This window comes from Peromyscus leucopus, chromosome 20, assembly GCF_004664715.2.
Source record: "Peromyscus leucopus breed LL Stock chromosome 20, UCI_PerLeu_2.1, whole genome shotgun sequence".
Lineage (NCBI taxonomy): Eukaryota > Metazoa > Chordata > Mammalia > Rodentia > Cricetidae > Peromyscus > Peromyscus leucopus.
This window is the reverse complement of record NC_051080.1, coordinates 38,798,454-38,817,535: the sequence shown is the minus strand read 5'-3', so window position 1 is coordinate 38,817,535 and position 19,082 is coordinate 38,798,454. Positions and strand designations below refer to the sequence as shown.

Below are 19,082 nucleotides of genomic sequence, written 5' to 3'. Positions count from 1 at the left end.
GTTTTTATTTTTTACATTTAATATCCATGTAGATATGTGTGTGGGCATGTCATGTCATGTATGTGGAGGTCACAGAACAACATGCAGGTATTGGTTCTCTCCTCCCTGTGGGTTACAGGGAGTGACTCAAGTGGTCAGATGAGGCAGCAGGTGCCTTTACCTAACTAGCAGTCTCCATTACCATTAATTAAATTGCCACACAGCGGACTAGAGAGTGGGCTCTCTGTCCATGCCTACCCTCTGAGGCCAAGTTGTTCTACAATGGTTCCCAGACACCAGCCACATCAGCATGTTCAAACTATGCAATCCTGTTCCCACTCAAGATGACTCAGTCTCCAGAGTAGGGTCCCCCAGCTATCTGAGGACGACTATCTGTCCTCTTGCCCTCCATAAAAGTCTTCTCTGGGCTGAACAGTTTTTCAATTACCCGTTTACTTGGCGTATCTCCAAGTTCTGCAGCAGCCTGGCCCTGCCCCTGCCCTGTGCTGCTGGCATCTGCTTGCAGCTCTACCAGCCTTACGGTAATACTGCAGGCAGGGCACACCCTTTTCTCCCACATACCTGAACACCCTAACATCTCGGCTGACATTTTCCTCACCAATTACTCTTTTTCTTTCTTTCTTCTCTTTTGTCCCTCTCCCTCTCCTAAGACGGGTCTCACTATGTAGCCTGGCTAGCCTCATACTCAGAGATCCCCCTGCCTCTGCCTCCTGGGTACTGGGACTAAGAGAGCATGTAGCATTGCTCACCACTCTTGTTAGTTTTGAGACAGGCTCTTACTGTGTAGACTTGGCTGGCCTGGAACTCACTTTGTAGACTAGGTTGGTCCTGAACTCATGGAGATCCACCTGCCTCTGCCTCCTAAGTGCTGAGATACAAAGTACGGTATGTCCTGCTATTGCTGACTGCTCTTAAGCCATACATATTTACAGACATGGCTCATTTGTTTGTTTGTTTTGGGATTTTCTTTACAGATTTTTAAAAAATGTATTGTGTGTATGTGTACATGTGGGGGTATACTCCTGGGGCACATGTGCAAAGCAGAGAACAACTTACATGAGTCAGTTCTTTTTTAGTCCTTAGGTAGTCAGGCTTGGCAGCAAATACCTTTACACACTGAGCCATTTCACTGGCGTGGATTTTCTTTTTTTTTTTTTTTTTTTTTTTGGTTTTCAGACAGGTTTCTTGTGTAGCTTTGCGCTTTCTGAACTCGCTTGAGACAGGCTGCTCGAACTCACAGAGATCGCTGCTCTGCTCCGAGGCGGAAAAGGCGTGCGCACACCGCCGCTGATTTTCTTATTTTTAGATACACTGTACTCAAGCACCAGAACTGGCCTCAAATTCACGATGATCCCCCTGCTTCTCAAGTGCAGGAATTACAAGTGTGAGCTACCATGCCTGGCTTGTGCACCTGATTTCCTGAACCTGGATGAAAAACCTAATAACCTGATACTGGTTTACCATCTTTCCTACCAGTCTCTGTCCATTTCCAGTCCTGTGTCTATAGGAATCCTGGGGTCCTGGTCAGTACCATACGGTGGTTCATCAATGAGAGGCACAGCATCTCTACACTATTGTCAATCTAAAGGTCAAGCATGTTAGTATGTCTTAGCTCTGCATTTTACATGACATTGGTGGTGGCTATTCTTGGCTGTCAAGTTGACTATATCTGGAATGAACTACAATCCAGATATGGAGGGCACACCTGTGAGAGTTTCTGCTTGGTTTGAAGTGGGTGATTCCACTTCTAGTCCAGACTTTTGGGGCAGGAAGACACGTTTTTGATCCAGATCTTGGCATGGGAAAGACACACCGTTAATCTGGGCCACCTTCTGCTGGAAGTCTATATCAGGACTTGTTAGAAATTAAGAAGCTCTTGCTCTTCACCTGCTTGCCCTCACCTTGCTAGCACAGTCATTCCTTCCCGGGCACTGGAGCCCACTTCCTCGGGACTCCAGGATATACGAAGACCAGCTGAGTCACCAGCCTTGTGGGACTGAGCAACTACTAGATTCTTGGACTTTCCATTCACATTGTTGGATTAGCAGGACTGCAGCCTGTAAATCATTCCAGTAAATTCCGTATATACATTCCCACTATATTATATATATATATATAGAAAGAGATTCATTCCATACATTATGTGACTCTAGAGAACCCTGACTAATATAACATTTCATGAACCTTATTTAGAAACTGGGTCTTATTATGCAGTCCAAGCTGTCCTCAAACTCACAATCCTGCCTCACCCTCCCAAGTGCTAGAGTTTACCATGACACCTTGCTCATTCATGTTTTTTTTGTTTGTTTTGTTTTTTGAGAAAGGCTTAGTTTAGTTTAAGTTTAGTCCTGGCTATCCTGGAACTTGCTCTATAGTTCATGCTGACCTCAAACTCAGAGATTTCCCTGCCTCTGCCTCCCAGGTGCTGGAATTAAAGGCGTGTACCACCACTGCCCAACTTTCATTCATGCATTTTAAACTTCCCACATACTGCCTTTAAGCAGCAAGCAGGTGCAAACCTCTGACACCTAGCAGAGCTCTGTGAATGCCAAAGTCTCATTCGTGAGGCAACTTTGGTTGAGTTTAGTTAGGTAGGTTGGTGAGAACAGTGAATTTCATTTCTTCAGGACATTTGACAGATCAGTCAGGTTGTCCTTAACAATAAGCACAAAAGTCAGGATAGAGTGGCAGTTCAGTTTGGTGGCTGTTACACTGGTCGAACATGAGTACCCAAAAGAGTGTTGACCAAGAGATTAACACTGGCATCTGCCCTCGTGAGCCTGTCTGGATAGGTCACCTCTGGATATCCAACCTGAAACTCATGTTTACTGTGTGTAGCTGGCACACACTGAAAGGGCCAGGCTTCCCTGACGCAGCATGCAGTCTAGTGACTGTGAGCACATCTTCTGTAAGTCTTGGTAAATGTTTTTGACCCCTGCCCCCAGAACAGGAGAGAATGGGAGGCCTCTCCCACTTACCTCCAGTCTCCCAGAGGCTGCTAGGGGACTTTCTCCTCGACCATAGTTCACCGTATGGACTTTTAGTGCAGCACCAGACCTAGACAAACTGAGCTCCGTGTCCAGCGTCTAGATCTGACTCACAGGCTAGTCCACACCCTGAGTTGCAGTCATCAGTCCCTTTTGCTTAGGTGTCACCTGTCCCTTACAGTGTGCAGGAAAAGACTCAAGAGGGATGGCACCTGCAGCTGATTCTCGTTTTCACCCTTTAAGTAACAAGTGGAACACGAGGTAATCACTGCTGTAACTGCACCAGACATCTGTGGACCTCCTAGTGTGAGCTTGACAGTAGGACTTCGGTAGTTTGAATGCAATTGGCCCCCATGGGGATTATTAGAAGGTATGGCTTTGTTGGAGTAGGTGTGGCCTTGTTGGAGGAAGTATATGTCACTGTGGTGGTGGGCTTTGACGTCTCTTGCTCAAGCTTAGCTCGGTTTAACACACAGTCCACTTCCTGTTGCCTGCAGAACGCCATGCTCCCCACCACAATGAGATGATAATGGACCGAACCTCTGAACTGTAAGCTGCCACCTTAAATAAATGTTTTCCTTTATAAGAGCTGCATGGTGATGGTGTCTCTTCACATCAACAGAAACCCTACCTAAGACATGTTAAATGGTTGGTTGATTGGTTGGTTGGTTGGAGACAGGGTTTCTCTGTGTAGCTTTGTCTATCCTGGAACTTTCTCTGTAGACCAGGCTGACCTTGAACTCAGAGATCTACCTGCCTCTGCCCCCTAAACATTGGGACTAAAGGCGTGTGTCACTACCACCCAGCATGTTAAAAGTTTAATTTGTTTTTTAGCAATGGAAGAGCCACAGAAGCTTTAAACAAGATGATGAGATCAGAGTTGTTGTTTCTTTGTTTTTTGTTTTTCTCTAGACAGGGTTTCTCTGTGTAACAGTCCTGGCTGTCCTGGAACTTACTTTGTGGATCAGGCTGTCCTCGAACTCAGAGATTCACCTGCCTCTGCCTCTCAAATGATGGGATCAAAGGCGTGTGCACCACCACTGCCCAGGTCAGAGTTCAATTTTTAAAAAAATTGCTGTGGCTATGCACACTATGCATTCAAAGACACAGGAAGTACTTGAAGAGGCTTCTGGTAGCTTCTCACATAACTTTTCCTAGTTATGTAACACATTTATATTTAACACTTGAGCACCTATTATGTGCCAAGAAACCTGACAGATCCCAAAAAAGACATGCCTACAATGATATACTTTTGTTGGGTCAAGATCAGCAAAAGCCCACAATAACTTTGCAAAGGTCATGAAGGAGACTCTGTGGGTGGACAACCCAGCAATAAATAAGGACCTTTGCTTGGAATGCCTGGGTGAGGATTCACAAATAGGGCATGTGCATGTATGAAAGATAAAGCAGGGACCAAAGCTGGTGTAGTTTCATGCCAGCACTCAGGAAGGCTGAGGCAGGAGAACTGAGAGTTCAGACTGGTGTTACAATGTAAGGGTCTGTCTCAAAACAAACACAACCAGACAGAGTGCAAGACATGGCTCTCTACCCCTAAACCTAAATTCTAAATTGTGGTTTTTCAAGAGGAACAGAGCCCATCACATGGCTGGGACAGTGGCAGACTCCCCCATCCTGCCAAGCTTAGGTTATACCAGAACTACCAGCATGTCAGTGAGTCCTTGCCCTCAGCAAGCCAAGGAGCTGGAGGTGGCTGAGCTACTTGGAGACTGGACTCCTGGGTCAGGAGGGGGTCTCCTGACTTGCTTCGATGAGAGATAAGTCACCAGGTACCTATCAGTGTGCCACTGTGGGATACCCCCAATAAAAACCAGGTACAGAGATGGCATCCTTCTAGATCTGGATTCTCTCCCTTAGAATTTTAGACTCCTGAGCTGTGAGACCTTGGGATTCCTGACCTCTCTTGAGCCTTGATTTCCTCCTGTAACATAAAAGCAAAACAGCAAAGATCACCAGGATGGAAAGAATGCAGTTTTAGAATGTAGAGAAAGGCCCAGAATGATCACACAAACTGTCAGTGGGGGCTGGGAAGAAGAGGTGGAAAACTCCTGGGCTATCATACTTTGTTAGGAGGAAATAGGAAAGATGATGGCTTCAGAAATGCAGATGCAGTCAGACCCCTGGTTATTCCTGACCACAGCCTCCACAGTTCCAAGGTTCACTGTTTTCAGTGAAACTAACTACCTGCTCAGTCCTTCCTGGCAAGAAAGCCTCAGGGGGAGCTCCTTCTAGGTGAGCAACCCAGGAATGCCTGTCAGTCAACACTTTGTGGAGTAGAAGCAGCTTCCCACACCTCCACTGTAGCTTCTAACAACATTTTCCCACCTCCTGGTGATAGGCAACGCTTGGCATCTTTCCTAAGAATCCAAAGCTACACAATTCCCTGTTGCCAGCAGGCAATCAGCTAGCTCGGTTGCTATGCAACCCGCAGGAACAAAAGTGGTGAAGTCCTTTCCAGAGAAATGGAAAAGTACGGGGAAGAGCCATGCCTCCTTAAGTCACAGCCTCTAAATGTCTACCAGAGGCAGCAGGGGTCTTTTAGGAAACAGGCCAGTTTATTCACTCACCCGTCTAATTCTCTTTTGTTGCTGCCCTTAGCAGCAGAGACTGCGGGCATGGTGTGTGCTGCATACAAACCCCAAGCCCGCTCTGGCCTGAAGACCAGGCAGCAGGCCTACAGCAACACTCTGAGGAGGGCGTCCTCCAGCTCCAGGCAGCATGTGAGCTCAGCCAAGAATAAAGCTGTCCTGGGAGACCACACCTCCGCCTCACTGGTATCTGGGGCAGGAGGCAATCACAACCCCAAGAGACATACATTAAAACCAGCGGGGGCCAAATGAACTGTGTACCCCATATCCAGCCCACTCTCCAGAGATCTGGCTTCTATTCCCTACCCCCAGGGGTGTGGGCTGGGGGGGGCGGGGAAGGTTGGCTAAGTGGTCAAAAGACCAAGTTCTAAAGTCCAACATCTGGCTCTATAGTGTGCTGTGACCTCAGATGAATTACTTAACCTTTGTGGGCCTCAATTTCATCATTACAAAAACAGGCTGGGAATGCTGACATTTTAGGGTTGCTGTGAAGGCCAAGTAGGTAAACCCTGGTAAAATAAAATCTAGGACGGATCTCTCAGTTCAAGGCCAGCCTGGTCTACAGAGCTAGTTCCAGGGCAGCCAGGCTACACAAAGAAATCTTGTCTCAAAAAACAAAACAAAAACAAAAAAAAAAAAAAAAAAAAAAAAAAAAAGAAGACCCAGGTCCGTGACAGGTGGGAGGAACTGAACTCAGAATATGGCAGCTGACAGAACTCCTGTTCCCCAGGTTTGAACTGGTGGCTCCAACATCAACAACAGCAGTGGCTAGACTAAACATTCATTACCAAATCTAGGTGCCAACCAGAGAGCTGAGTTTGTTTTGAGGCCCTAGCAAATCCTTCTGCAGCTTTCTTCAGCCCTGAACTATTGTATTTAAATTACTGTTCCCTTGTAGCAAGAGTGGTCTTTCTCTGGCCTTTATTTGAAGTCAGCCTTTACAGCTCAGTTGACGAATGTAGTGATGTCCCAAAGGATTGTTTATACATTATACCGACAGGCAGATCTCTGAGTTCAAGGCCAGCTTGGTCTACAGAGTGAGTTCCAGGACAGCCAGGGCTATAGGAGAAACCCTGTCTTGGAGGAAACAACAACAACAAAAAAGAAAGAAAAAGAAAAGCTGTGGGATGGAGTTGGCTCAGTAGTGGTTAAGATCACTTGTTGCTCTTGCAGAGGACCCTGATTCCCAGCACCCACATGGTGGCTCACAACCTCTGTAACTCCAGTCTTAGGGGATCGAACCCCCTCTTCTGACCTCCCTGGGCACCAGGCATGCACTGGTGTATATGCACACCTACAGGCAAAACATTCACACATACAATAAAAATAAATACACCGGCATCTGTAGTGGTGGTGGCCAAGGCTACATAGAGAAACCAGGGTTTGAAAACAAACACACACACACACACACACACACACACACACACACCAACTCTAAATCAAACAAAACAAATAAATCCCCCCCCAAAAAAGTCTAGGTGGTGGTAAACACCTGTAATTCTATTTATTTATTGTGTGTTTGCATGTATGTGTGCACATGTGAAGGTCAGGGGAAAACTTATAGGAATCTTTTTTCTCTTCCACCTCACCAGCCCCAGATGCTATCTTTTAAATGAAGGACCTAAAAATAACTGCTGTAAATTGGCTAGGGAAGGAGGTATATGGGGATGGGAGTTAGAGACAGAAAGTAACGTATCTTACATGCCATATCCCACACCTGATTTGCCTCAAGTATCTGATACACACAATGCCATGACGACCTTGGGAGAAAGTAATATGCCCATTTTACAGAGGAGGAATCTGAGGATCTTAACTACTGTTTAGATCATTCCACACCTGGTTCCAAAACTGGTGACCTCTTGCTCAGATTAAGCTTTGTAAAATGAACTCAAGAAAGCTAATCTCCATGCCTTCCAGAACTCCAATACAGCTTTTATAGGTACACTGTGCCTATTTTCAGTGTTGGGAAGGGCTTACTCATAAAACAAGAAACTGAGATCGACAAGATGGCTCAGAAGATAAAGAAAGGTACTTGCTGCCAAGCCTGATGACCTGAGTTTAATCTCCAGAATCCATATGATAATAGAGAACTGACTCACACAAATTGTCCTCTGCTGTGCACATGCATTGTGGCATGTGCATACATCTCCCTCAACACAAAATAAATGTGCAAAAGAAAAGAAAAGAAAACTTCAGAAATCTTTTTTTCATTACCCATTGTCAGGGTCTCATGTATCCCGGCTAATCTCAAACCTGCACACATATACATCTACAGCAAACACATGTTTGAACAAACACACAGCGTGTTAGTCTCACAGATCCCAGGTCTCCCTGCCTCCTCTCTGACCTCTGATGGTCCAGCACCTTACAGAGCAACTCATAGATTCTTTTCCTCAAGTATCATCAGTCATGTTATTCCCTGATTTAAAATGGTACAGAGCGGAGGTTGAAAAGATGGCTCAGTGGTTAAGATCACTGGCTGCTCTTCCAAGAGGACACAGGTTTGACTTCCAGCACCCATATGGTGGCTCACAACCATCTCTAACTCCAGTTCCCAGGGATCTGATTCTCTCTTCTGGCTTCTGTGAACACTGCATACATGCACATGGTGCATATACATACATGCAGGCAAAACACCCATATACGTAACACAAAATAAAACTTTAAACACACTGGGGAAAAAAACAAACAAACAAACAAACTGAGGTTTTCTTCTTACCAATTTTTCTACTAGCCATGGTGGCATGTGCTTGTATTCCAAGCACTCAGGAGGCTAAGGCAGGAGAATTGAAAGTTCACAGCCAGCACAAGGCACACAGTAAGAACCAGTCTCAAAAAAGGAGACCAAAACAAGGTAGAGGAAAAGAAAAAGTCAGTGATGTTTATGAAGTAATCAGTGCATACTAGAGATTGACCAGATACAGCTACTACCTCACAGGTATTAATAGACCAGTGCACTTATCATCAAAAATCTTGGAGTGCAAAGTATAGAAAGAACAGAGAATGTGAAAAAAAAAAAAAAAAAAAAAAAGATGTTCTCAGAGTACAGAGTCATAAGGCATTACGTGAGACAGTCCCACTGTTTGGATGCAGTGGTATATTGCAAAGGATATAACACTACTCATTCACCTCAGCTGAATGAACATGTAAGAGGACTTTGGTTTTTAATCCTGGCTCCAGCAGTCATCCAGGCTCTCAAGGTCTTAGATTCGCCATGTAAAAGAGGCTGAACTACATCATTGTAAACACATCCTAATTCCCCATTAAGAATTAAGTGCTTGATAAACATTTAATGAAGACCATCCCCAACCAACAGCCAAAGAACATAGAAAGTTACATTTACAAGGTCATGGGATCAGAGGAGGACATGAACTGTAGCCCAGATTTCTTTCTACACCCTTCTCACACTCATACTTTCCAAGGTCCAAATGTGACATTATGCCTTTCTTCCAAACTCAAAAGTCATTTATTCCATTAAATAATCTTTGCCTGACTCCACTTAATCAAAGGACAACAGGATCAGGACAAAACACCCCACACTATCTAAAGAATCAAATTAACTTAAGAGATAATCTAGCTGCAAATCCCCTGCCTTGGCCAAAACTCAAGTGATTTGTTCAGATAAATGAAATGGAGAGTTTTATTTTACAGTTTGATTTTAAGCAATGGGACAAAAAGAAAAACTTCAAATGATAATACTTCCTGAGAGTACAACACATAACTTTTTAAAAATTAATTCTATGTTAAAAGTTGTGCCACTTGGTACAAAGCAGATTCACAAAAGTAATCATAGGTTACCCGAAAATGTCCACAGGTATTTTATTGCTTTATTTGTATTGACAAAATACACACTTTACAGTAAAGTTAATATTATACCTTCCTAGGATTATCAAGTTAAGAGTGAAAAGCCACCTGCCAGTCATGGTCAACTTTCTAGATGTCTCACAACAGAAGAGTCAAGGTCAAACGGTTGAGTCTTCTCATCTTTCCACCTAGTATCTGAAAAGCAACTAACTGTGAATTCGAAATACTTGACTTGGTACTCTGACAAATACAAACGACCACACCCTGGTTCAGAGTTCAGTGACACTAGGCTGTGCTGAACAAGGATCACAGAGGGGGTGTGCAGGGTCACTGCTCAGGATACGGGACTTTGGTGACACTGTGGAAGCCAGAACTTTCATCTACTTTTTTTTTTTTTTTTGCAGTTTTACTATCTATCAAGTTGGAAAAAAATCATCTGACATCTAGTCGCCAGATGAATATATAAATCAAGTAAAGCTAGTCAAAAGTCTTGACATCTGGTGCAGAGGTGAGAAACCACTGTTATCATGACTATTTACGATCCTGGGGCCCGGAATACTGTACCCTTCCTACATCTATGACCCGGCGGAGTGTTTTCAAAAAGTCGCATTGGGTACAGCTTCTGCAGAATCCAGGCCGGGAAACCACAGATACACACAGCTAGCCAGTCTCTGATGATGATGGGAAGTGAGGGCTCCAAGCACCCCCGGTTTAGATGAACCCACAACCACCGCGCCCCTCAGTCACCTTGTCATCACCTTGAGGAGCAGAAAACCACCCCAGGGCAGGGGGCAATTCGGCTCTCAGAAAATAAGGAGTGCCCCCACCCCTTGATCAGGCTGAGGCTGCTTAGACTCCAGCTTCCCGCCGGGCGGGGACGGGGACTGGGAACTGGCGGCGCCAGGGACGCCTTGACCTAGGACAGCGCGGGAGCGGACAAGGGCGATCGGCCCGCCACCGGGTCAGGTACGCGGAAAGTCAGTGCCAGGGCGAGCCCGCCTCGCCTGGCCTCGCCTACCGCCGCAGGCAGAGCAGGAGGCTCCCCGCCCCCGAAAACCCACACCTCTGAGCTCGCTCACCTGCAGCCGGGTCACCAGCAGGCTGTAGGGCGCCATTTTGTGCACTGACAAAGATGAGGTCGCGTGAAAGTGACGTCCCCGTCGGCGTATTTGAAGGCGTGGGGAGGGGCGTGGCCTCCAGAGAGGCGCGTCACGGTGACGCTCCGCTCTTCGCCCCCCGAGCCCGAGTCCAGACAGCGCAGTGGGCGGGACTTCCGGGGCGGGAACCCGGCGAGAAAGGAGACGCTGCAGCGAGACTGCCAAGTTGGCTTTCGGGGCCGTCCTGTCGTTTTTGCACTTGGGAATGGAAGCTGGAGGGGAGTCAGGAGTTCAAGGTCATCCTTCACGTCAAACCCTAACTCACATACTTTGCGGAAGCATGCATGAGGCCCCTACCCTCAACCCCGAGCACAAAAAGTAACATATGCAGAAAAATTTTTTTTTTGTTTTTGTTTTTATTTTGTTTGTTTTTCGAGACATCCCTGGCTGTCCTGGAACTCGCTCGGTAGCCCAGGCTGGCCTCGAACTCACAGAGATCCGCCTGCCTGTGGCTCCCGGGTGCTGGGATTAAAGACTGGGATTAAATCCAAGAACAAATTTCGGATTATGCGTTCAAATCGGGAAGAAAAAAAAAAAAGCTTGGATGCACCTGCTAGGCCCAGGCGAGCTCACGCTGAGGGAACTCTCGCGAGAACGAGCGGGATTTGGTGAGCTGGAGGGTAAAGGCTGATGGGCACGTGGACGGCCAATCATGGAGAAGTGGGTGTAGGTTAGAGGTCGTGCGGAAGTTCTCTCAGCTTCCGGCCGCCGGCTTGGAAAAGAGTAATGGCTAAACATCATCCAGATTTGATTTTCTGCCGCAAGCAGGCTGGTGTAGGTGAGCTGGTTCCCCGATCCCTTCCGTCTGAGCGGGATGGTATTAGGAACTGGGGGGCTAGGGGGTTCGCCTCCTCTTTAAGGCCTTGGCTCGGGGGCTCCACGTTTCGCGCCTTAGGGTCCCCCGGGTGTTCTGGAAGCACGCACCGGTTTGTGGCTTCTGATAAGAGGACGGGAGCGCGCGTCTGCGCCTGACGCTGGCGGGAGCGCGGTGCCGGGTCTGGAGAAGCCGTCCCAGATTGCTTGGGCCTTGGGAGGGTTCAGGACGGCTTTGGGGACAGGGCTTTGGTGCAGAGCAAAATTTAGGGGCATGGGCCGGGCGTGCTAGGTCACGACCGCAATCCCATCCCCAGGGAGGCTGAAGGCAGGAAGGTTGCTGTGAGTTCGAGGCTGGCCTGAAGTACCTAAGAAGGTCCAAGCTCCACATCGGGAATCTGCCTCAAAGTGGGGTGGGGGGGCGGTGGAGAGGGAGGAAAAGGAGACTTAAGACAGCTATCCTGCACAGCTTCCTGTCCCATCTCACCCTCAGCTTGAGGAACAACTTCCCTGCCGAATCACAATTTTAATTTTAACTCGACTTTCTACCGTCTTTGATCTTGCAGCTATCGGAAGACTGTGTGAAAAATGTAAGCGGAACGTGCCCTCTCACACCTTGCCCCCTTTGCCCTCTGAAGAGACAACAAGCCGTTAATTCCAGAGGAACAGCAAAGAAGCATTGACTAGATATGCCAGGCTGCAACGAACCCCGAATGTCTGGCTGCAAACCGAAGGCTCCCTCACTATCCACCCTCTTTAGCTAGCACATGTTTAATATTTCAAACTTAGGTTTTCAAAAAAAAAAAAAATGTCTACCTTTGGACAGTAAGAACTGTCAGAATAGTGTAAACCTTCCCAGGCCACAGTGTGTGCAAGAAGGCATGGGATTTGTTGACAATAACCACGTAGACTTACAACCTCTCAGATAATATTCCAGACTCTTTCCATATATGAATTAACACTTGTATATGTTGAAGGAAGCTGAGGTAGATAGAGGATAAGGCTTATGCTGACAAGATAGAGGAGAGGTCCGAAGTCACTGTCAAAAGGAGACTAGTCATTTCCCCCACAGGACAGGGAAAAGAGCTTTAGGAAGGAATCGCTAGCGAATATAACTCCACTCTCCTTTCTTTGCAGGTGATGGCAAATGTGTGATTTGTGATTCCTATGTGCGACCATGCACCCTGGTTCGTATATGTGATGAGTGTAACTATGGGTCTTACCAGGGCCGGTGTGTGATCTGTGGAGGTCCCGGAGTCTCCGATGCCTACTATTGTAAAGAGTGCACCATTCAGGAGAAGGATGTGAGTACAGACTGAGCTTCCCACCTGACCTTTCTTCCTTTTTCTTTGGACCATTTTGCCATCCATGGCCGTCTCTTCTGGTCTATGGAGATTGCGATGTTCAGCTAGTCAAGTAGGTAATTTCTTCACGCCAGTGAGCCAAACTGGGTGTGGTCTAATCAAGAGCAGTTATTCTGTATCAAAGGCAGAATGCAAGAGAAGCAAGTCTTTATCAGTGTCAGCAGTCTGGAGAACCTTCTCTCTGTTCTTTGATGTCTCCCGTGCGTGGGTGAATGGGCATGCGTAGAGATCAAAGGACAACTGCAGAGATCAATTCTCCCTTTACACTCTGATCCTGGGAGTTGAACTCAAATGTTGGGCTTGCCAAGTACATTTCCCTGCTGTCCTAGTTTCTATTGCTATGACGAAACACCATGATCAAAAGCAGACCGAGGAGGAAGGGGTTCATTTCTCCTACCCCTCCAAGTAACAGTGCATCACTGAGGGAATTCAAAGCAAGCACCTGGAGACAGGAACTGACGCAGAAACCAAGGAGGATCACTGCTTACTGGCTTGCTCCCTTATGGATTGCTCAGCCTGCTTCATTACAGCATCCAGGACCACCAGCCCATGGGTAGCACTAACCACAGTAGGCTCTCCCACATCAATCATCAGCCAAGAAAATGCACCACTGTCAGTCTAGTGGGTTTTCTCAGTTGAGGTTCCCTCTTTCACAGTGATTCTAGTTTGTATCAGGTTGACGTGAAATTAGCCAGCATCCCTGCTGAGCCATCTTGTCAGCTTGTTAATATTTTTGTTTGTTTCTGTTTTTTGAGACAGGGTTTCTCTGTGTAGCTCTGGCCATCCTGGAACTCACTCTGTAGACCAGGCTGGCCTGGAGCTCAGACATTAACCCACCTCTGCCTCTCAAGTGCTAGGATTAAATACATGCACCACCATTGCCTGGCTTCATCATTATTCTTTTTTTATGTGTGATTTTTTTGTTTGTTTGTTTTATTTTGTTTTTCAGGATAGGTTTCTCTGTGTAGCCCTGACTGTCCTGGAACTCACTCTGTAGACCAGGGTATCCTCAAACTCAGAGATCCACCTGCCTCTGCCTCCCAAGTGCTGGGATTAAAGGTATGCGCCACCACGGCCTGGCTCATTATTATTCTTATCCACATATAACATCCTTGTTTGTGAATTATAAAGAGCATATAGGTGGTGTTTAATAGACACTTAATAGTTCTGTCTTCCTCTTTTTCATGCTGGACAGGCATCAAGTGTGTATCCCAGTCTGGCCTGGAACTGGAAATTCTGCTTCCTCCGCTTCCTGACTGCGGAGGCTACAGATTTGAACAGCACACCCAGATTGGTTGTTCTCTCTGGGGAGGGGTGGGGTTTAGTGCCTCAAACTCACAGCAGTCCTCCTGCCTCAGCCTCCTAGGTACTAGGATTGCATGTCCAACTCAGTTCTCTCGAATCTGCTGGGAGAAAGGACAGTTTAGGTGGCTATAATGGCAAAATTGAATTGAGAATAGTTGTAGTTGATACCAGCTTTAAAAAGAGTGGTGGTGTGTAATGAATTAATTGCTGGTCTTCCTTATGTTTTTGTTTCTTGAAGGTGTCTAGCGTGGAAAGGAAATGTATCCGTAGCCTTCAATTCTCTTAGCAAGCCTCAGTGAGGTGGCTTGTAGGTCTGGCTACAGACAAGTTTAACCTTATTCTTAGACTAGTATTAGGTACAAAGCAACAGGGCATTGTTTCTTTTGTAACAAAATGAAAGGAAGTCAGTTAGAGTCTCACTGGACTAATAGAGGGTGCTTGCTGGAGTACCTAGTCTGGAATAAGACAAAATATGTAATTTCTTTTTTTTTCCCCAGAGCTGAGGACTGAACCCAGGGCCTTGCGCTTGCTAGGCGAGCGCTCTACCACTGAGCTAAATCCCCAACCCCCAAAATATGCAATTTCATATTCCCATGAGCAAAGTGTAGGTGGTTTGTGGATGTAATCTCTCCCTTATTCATCACAACATGTGACCATGTAAGCTGAGGTTATTGTCACCCTCGTTTTTATACTCTGTCCCAGGCTTACTAAACCTTGTGTCCATATCGCACCATGTTGTGCTTTTCTCAGTCCTTGGTGTGTGCTCATGATAAAGAGAACCAGCCCAGCCAGCCGTCTCAGGACTCCACAGTTAGATGCCACCCACCACTAGGTCCAGAAGCCAAATAGGACTTTGAGGAGAGGGGGGAAGTTGTTCCATATGGTACCGAAAATGATCTATGATAGCTGAGCTTTCAGTTTTGAATGACTATATTAAGTAAATAATACACAAAGGTAAGAATAACTATCACGTAGCAGATAGATAGCAAGACGTCATCAAATCGAGTCTCCTACCACATCCAGCAGAAGTTGATTGGGGAAGCCACCTTCAGGCATTTAGCAGGAGCTCCTACTTGAGAGCTTTTTCTCCATGGATTAGCTTCAGACTTCTCTTACTCCCTGCGTGCATTTTTCTTTTAAATGTGTTTTTTTGTTTTTTTTTGGTTTTTCGAGACAGGGTTTCTCTGCGTAGCTTTGCACCTTTCCTGGAACTCACTTGGCAGCCCAGGCTGGCCTTGAACTCACAGAGATCCGCCTGGCTCTGCCTCCCGAGTGCTGGGATTTAAGGCGTGCACCACCACCGCCTGGTCTCCCTGCGTGCATTTTTATATCATAGGATAAACAAATGGTTTCTGTTGGAAACAGCCTTCTCACTGTTCTCAAGGCTGCGGTGCTTGGTTTGCTTTGGTTAATGTCTTTGTTGCGTCTGTTTGTCTGTGTGCGTGCATGTGATGTTAAGAGGACAGCCCAAAGCTGCAGTAATATCTTTTGGTGGTGATGGTGGTGGCGGGGAACAGGGTTTCTCTGTGTAGTTTTGGTACCTGTCCTAGATCTTGCTCTGTAGACCAGGCTGGCCTCGAACTCACAGATCCACCTGGCTCTGCCTCCCGTGTGTTAGGATTAAAGGTGTGCGCCACCACCGCCCGGCTGCAGTAATACCTTTATCTGCTTGCTGCTTTTCCCTGTCCCTGAACCAGAGGGGCGGCCTGGACCAGGATGGAGTTTTAGTGCAGCCAAACAGTATTGTTTACTCTGTTGAATCCACTGTTGTTTGGGAAAAGGAGAAAATTGTTGATTAAGTCTAAAATCATAATTTCAGTTGGTGGTTTGAACAGTCTCCTGCCCTAAATGCTCTTTCCCGTTCCTTAGACAACTAGAACTCAATTGATGGCATTCTGTCTTCTACAGCTGTGGATCGGGTCCTCCATCTTTCCTTTTCTCAGGTCTTGGTAACAGTGCCTAATCTGTAATACAAGGATGATACTCTGTTTTTGGTACTCTGCCTATAAAGTATTCCTGGAAGACAAAGAGAGGTACCCCCACCCCACCCCCAAGCCCACTCCAGACATTTGGTACTTAGGAATTGGGAAGTACTTAATGTAATGGAAAGAGGAGGTTCACACAGTTCTTAAGCTAAAGGGTCCAGGTAGATACAACACTCTTGAAATTCCAGTTACAGCTAGAGACTTGAGCTTGGGACCAGAGAATCCTTACTAAGTGGTAATTGCCATCTCACCTGTCTGCATGCGCCGTGATCTGATACCTTTGGATCCCTGTCCCTCATTCTGCCCCCGAGAATTATTTCAGACGTCACTTCACCTACTTCACATTATCCAGGAACGTTCTGAGGACACTTGAGCCCAAGCTCACCATTACTCGGCACTAGTTTCCAAGGAACACAAAGCAGTCCCGTGACATGATCCAGCCTCTCTCCCTTACAGACAGACGATCATGTAGATGCAGGGCCCGGGCTTTTTCCTGTGTAGAAATCTTCCTGCAGCTTTTATAATTGATAAGGTAATTTAATAAGGTCGGTAAGCTGATCTGGGTATCCTCATTTGTAGTTTTTCAAAACCTCAAAAATAACAGAATCACGAGCTAGGCATGGTGGTGCATGCCTGTAATCCTAGCACTTGGTATGCTGAGGCGGGAAAATTGCCAGTTTAAAACCAGTCTGGAGCCAGGCAGTGGTGGCACACACCTTTAACCCCAGCACTCAGGAGGCAGAGGCAGGTGAATCTCTTGAGTTTGAGTCCAGCCTGGTCTATAGAGAGAGTTCCAGGATGGCCAGGGGTTCACAAAGAAACCCTGTCTCAAAAATAAAAATAAAACTAGTCTGAGATACCCTGTCTTATAATACAGAAAGACTACCAAGACTCACCACTATCTTGAAACCTTGGTAGTAGAGGACTAATTTGAACATTCTCGTGATATGACAGCAAACAAATCCCCTTGACCCTGATCCCAGCCAGAGAATGTGAAAAATAAGTAACATTTGTGGAGTTTAAAATGTATATTTATTTTTGCAGTACAGGGGTTGAACCTAAGATTTGCATAACCCAAACCGGTTCTCTGTAATAGCCGCCAGTCTACTGAGCCATCTCTTCAGCACCCATATTTTTCTTTTTCTGTTTTTCTTTCTTAATAATTTTATTTTTATTTTATGTGCATTAGTGTTTTGCCTCCGTGTATGTCTATGTGAGGGTGTCGGGTCCCCTGGAACTAGAATTACAGGCAGTTGTGAGCTGCCATGTGGGTGCTGGGAATTGAACCCAGGTCCTCTTGGTAACTGCTGAGCCATCTCTCCAGCCCTTGCACCCATATTTTTCTAACAAGGAATTAAATGTTGGCTAGGAGTGGACTTTAAGTTGCAGATCATTGTAATATTGGAGCTAGAATTGTCCTGATGCGGGATGCTTGGTCTAATCCATGCACTTCCTCTAATCACTTCACTGTATTTCTCAGGCTGAAAAACATTTCTTTCCTTTCTTGTCTTGCTATTTCTACATTCTCACCTAGTTTATTTTGTTGAGCATAACCAGAAAGATGAATAGACCATTAACCCAAAAGCTATAAAATGGTCTTTTTAGAGGGGCTGACAAGATTGCCCAGTGAGTACAGGCCTTCACTGCTAAACCTGAGAACCAGACTTCAATCCCCAGATCCCATTCTCCTCTGAGCTCTGTGTTCACACCATGGCGTGTATATGTACACACATACTAAATAAATAAATTTTTTTTTAAATTAAGAAATGGTCTTTGAAAACTCATAAAGCTAGAGAAGAGACAGTACTGACTGATATGGGGGAGGCTCCCCCCAGTTTATAAATGGAGGTGTTTGGATACATTTATGGGGCAAAAACATTTTTTGTGTGGTTTCGGGTTTTGGTTTTTGATAACAGGGTTTCTCTGTATAGTCCTGGCTGTCATGGAAGTCGCTTAGTAGATCTCAAACTCACAGAGCTCAGTCTGCTTCTGCCTCTTGCTGGGATTAAAGGTGTACGCCGCTGCCCCTTGCTTGGGTCTTTTTTAAATCCTTTTTTTCTGTTGGGAGTTGTTGGGGATTAGACACAGGCCCAGGCAGCGGTCTGCAAGCTCGGGGTGCTGAGGTGAAGAGTGATGTTTTTCCTACTCCTGGGCTAAATTTGATTTGAAATCTCTTAAGTCAGATTCAGGGGCTTAACAACTCTGTTCTGTTTTTCAGAGAGACGGTTGCCCAAAGATTGTCAATTTGGGGAGCTCTAAAACAGACCTGTTCTATGAACGAAAAAAATACGGCTTCAAGAAGAGGTGATGAGTGGGCGGCTCCTTCCTCCAACGTCAAGCTGTTGCAGCTGCCAGAAAAGACACCCTACTACCACCAGCAGAGAGACCGGAGCCCAACGTATCACCAGAACAGCCCGCTAGAGCTAGTGTCCTGACCCCTGACCCCTGCCTTTCCTCACCATGCTTGTGCGGGTGGAAGAGGGGTCTTGACAGAGCGCTCTAGCAGACTGAAGACAAATTGCTAGGTTAGTTTGTAGTTTTTGTTCTAGTTGAAGAAGTAAGGCTCTGCTCTCTACTTTGATAGATTCTCTCCACACCAAAAGCTTCAAAACAAGTCTTCTGTCTGCGGCCTTGACAACGAAGCCGCTGCAGGCAAAGCATGGCCTTGCAGCAGCTGTGATGGTGGTAGTCTTCTGTGACCCTCAGTGTGGCCAGGAGCCATCAGAACAGTAATGTGATGTAACACTTCCCGGGTGGCGCTGGTTTCATGCTTTTTTCCTTCTTAGAAATTGGAAGTTTCTGTTGTTCTAATAAAGTTGGTGTGTATTTTCTGGTAGTTGGTTGCCTTCCCATTACCTTGAGATTCTACTTTGTAATCGTCCAGGTTTGGGTGAGTGAAACTATAATAGAGGCTGTGGGGTTGATGGAGTGCCTTGTCCTCTTACTGCCCCTGGAAAAAAACCTAGAGGCCACCTGTGCCTTTTACTGTGGGGGAATGAGTCCATCTTAGCTTTCTTTTTTTCTTCCTATCTCATTTTTTTTGTCTCACTCATCAGCTCAG

At 46.2% G+C, this 19,082-nt stretch overlaps 2 protein-coding genes across 2 annotated transcripts in view; one reads left to right on the top strand and one right to left on the bottom strand.

Moving 5' to 3' along the window:
* Aco2 (aconitase 2) overlaps positions 1-10,582 on the bottom strand; it is a 45,109-nt gene extending 34,527 nt beyond the window's left edge. The window contains 1 exon segment of the mRNA XM_028871303.2: positions 10,477-10,582. Coding sequence (XP_028727136.1) covers positions 10,477-10,512 — 36 coding nt within the window. The 5' untranslated portion in view covers positions 10,513-10,582.
* Positions 10,583-11,187: 605 nt separating this feature from the next.
* Phf5a (PHD finger protein 5A) lies at positions 11,188-18,857 on the top strand. Its single transcript, XM_028871225.2, has 4 exons — positions 11,188-11,332; positions 11,934-11,957; positions 12,505-12,671; positions 18,240-18,857. The coding sequence occupies exons 1-4, from the start codon at positions 11,281-11,283 to the stop codon at positions 18,327-18,329; spliced, it is 333 nt and encodes a 110-aa protein (XP_028727058.1). The 5' UTR covers positions 11,188-11,280; the 3' UTR covers positions 18,330-18,857.
* The last annotated feature ends 225 nt before the right edge of the window (positions 18,858-19,082 follow it).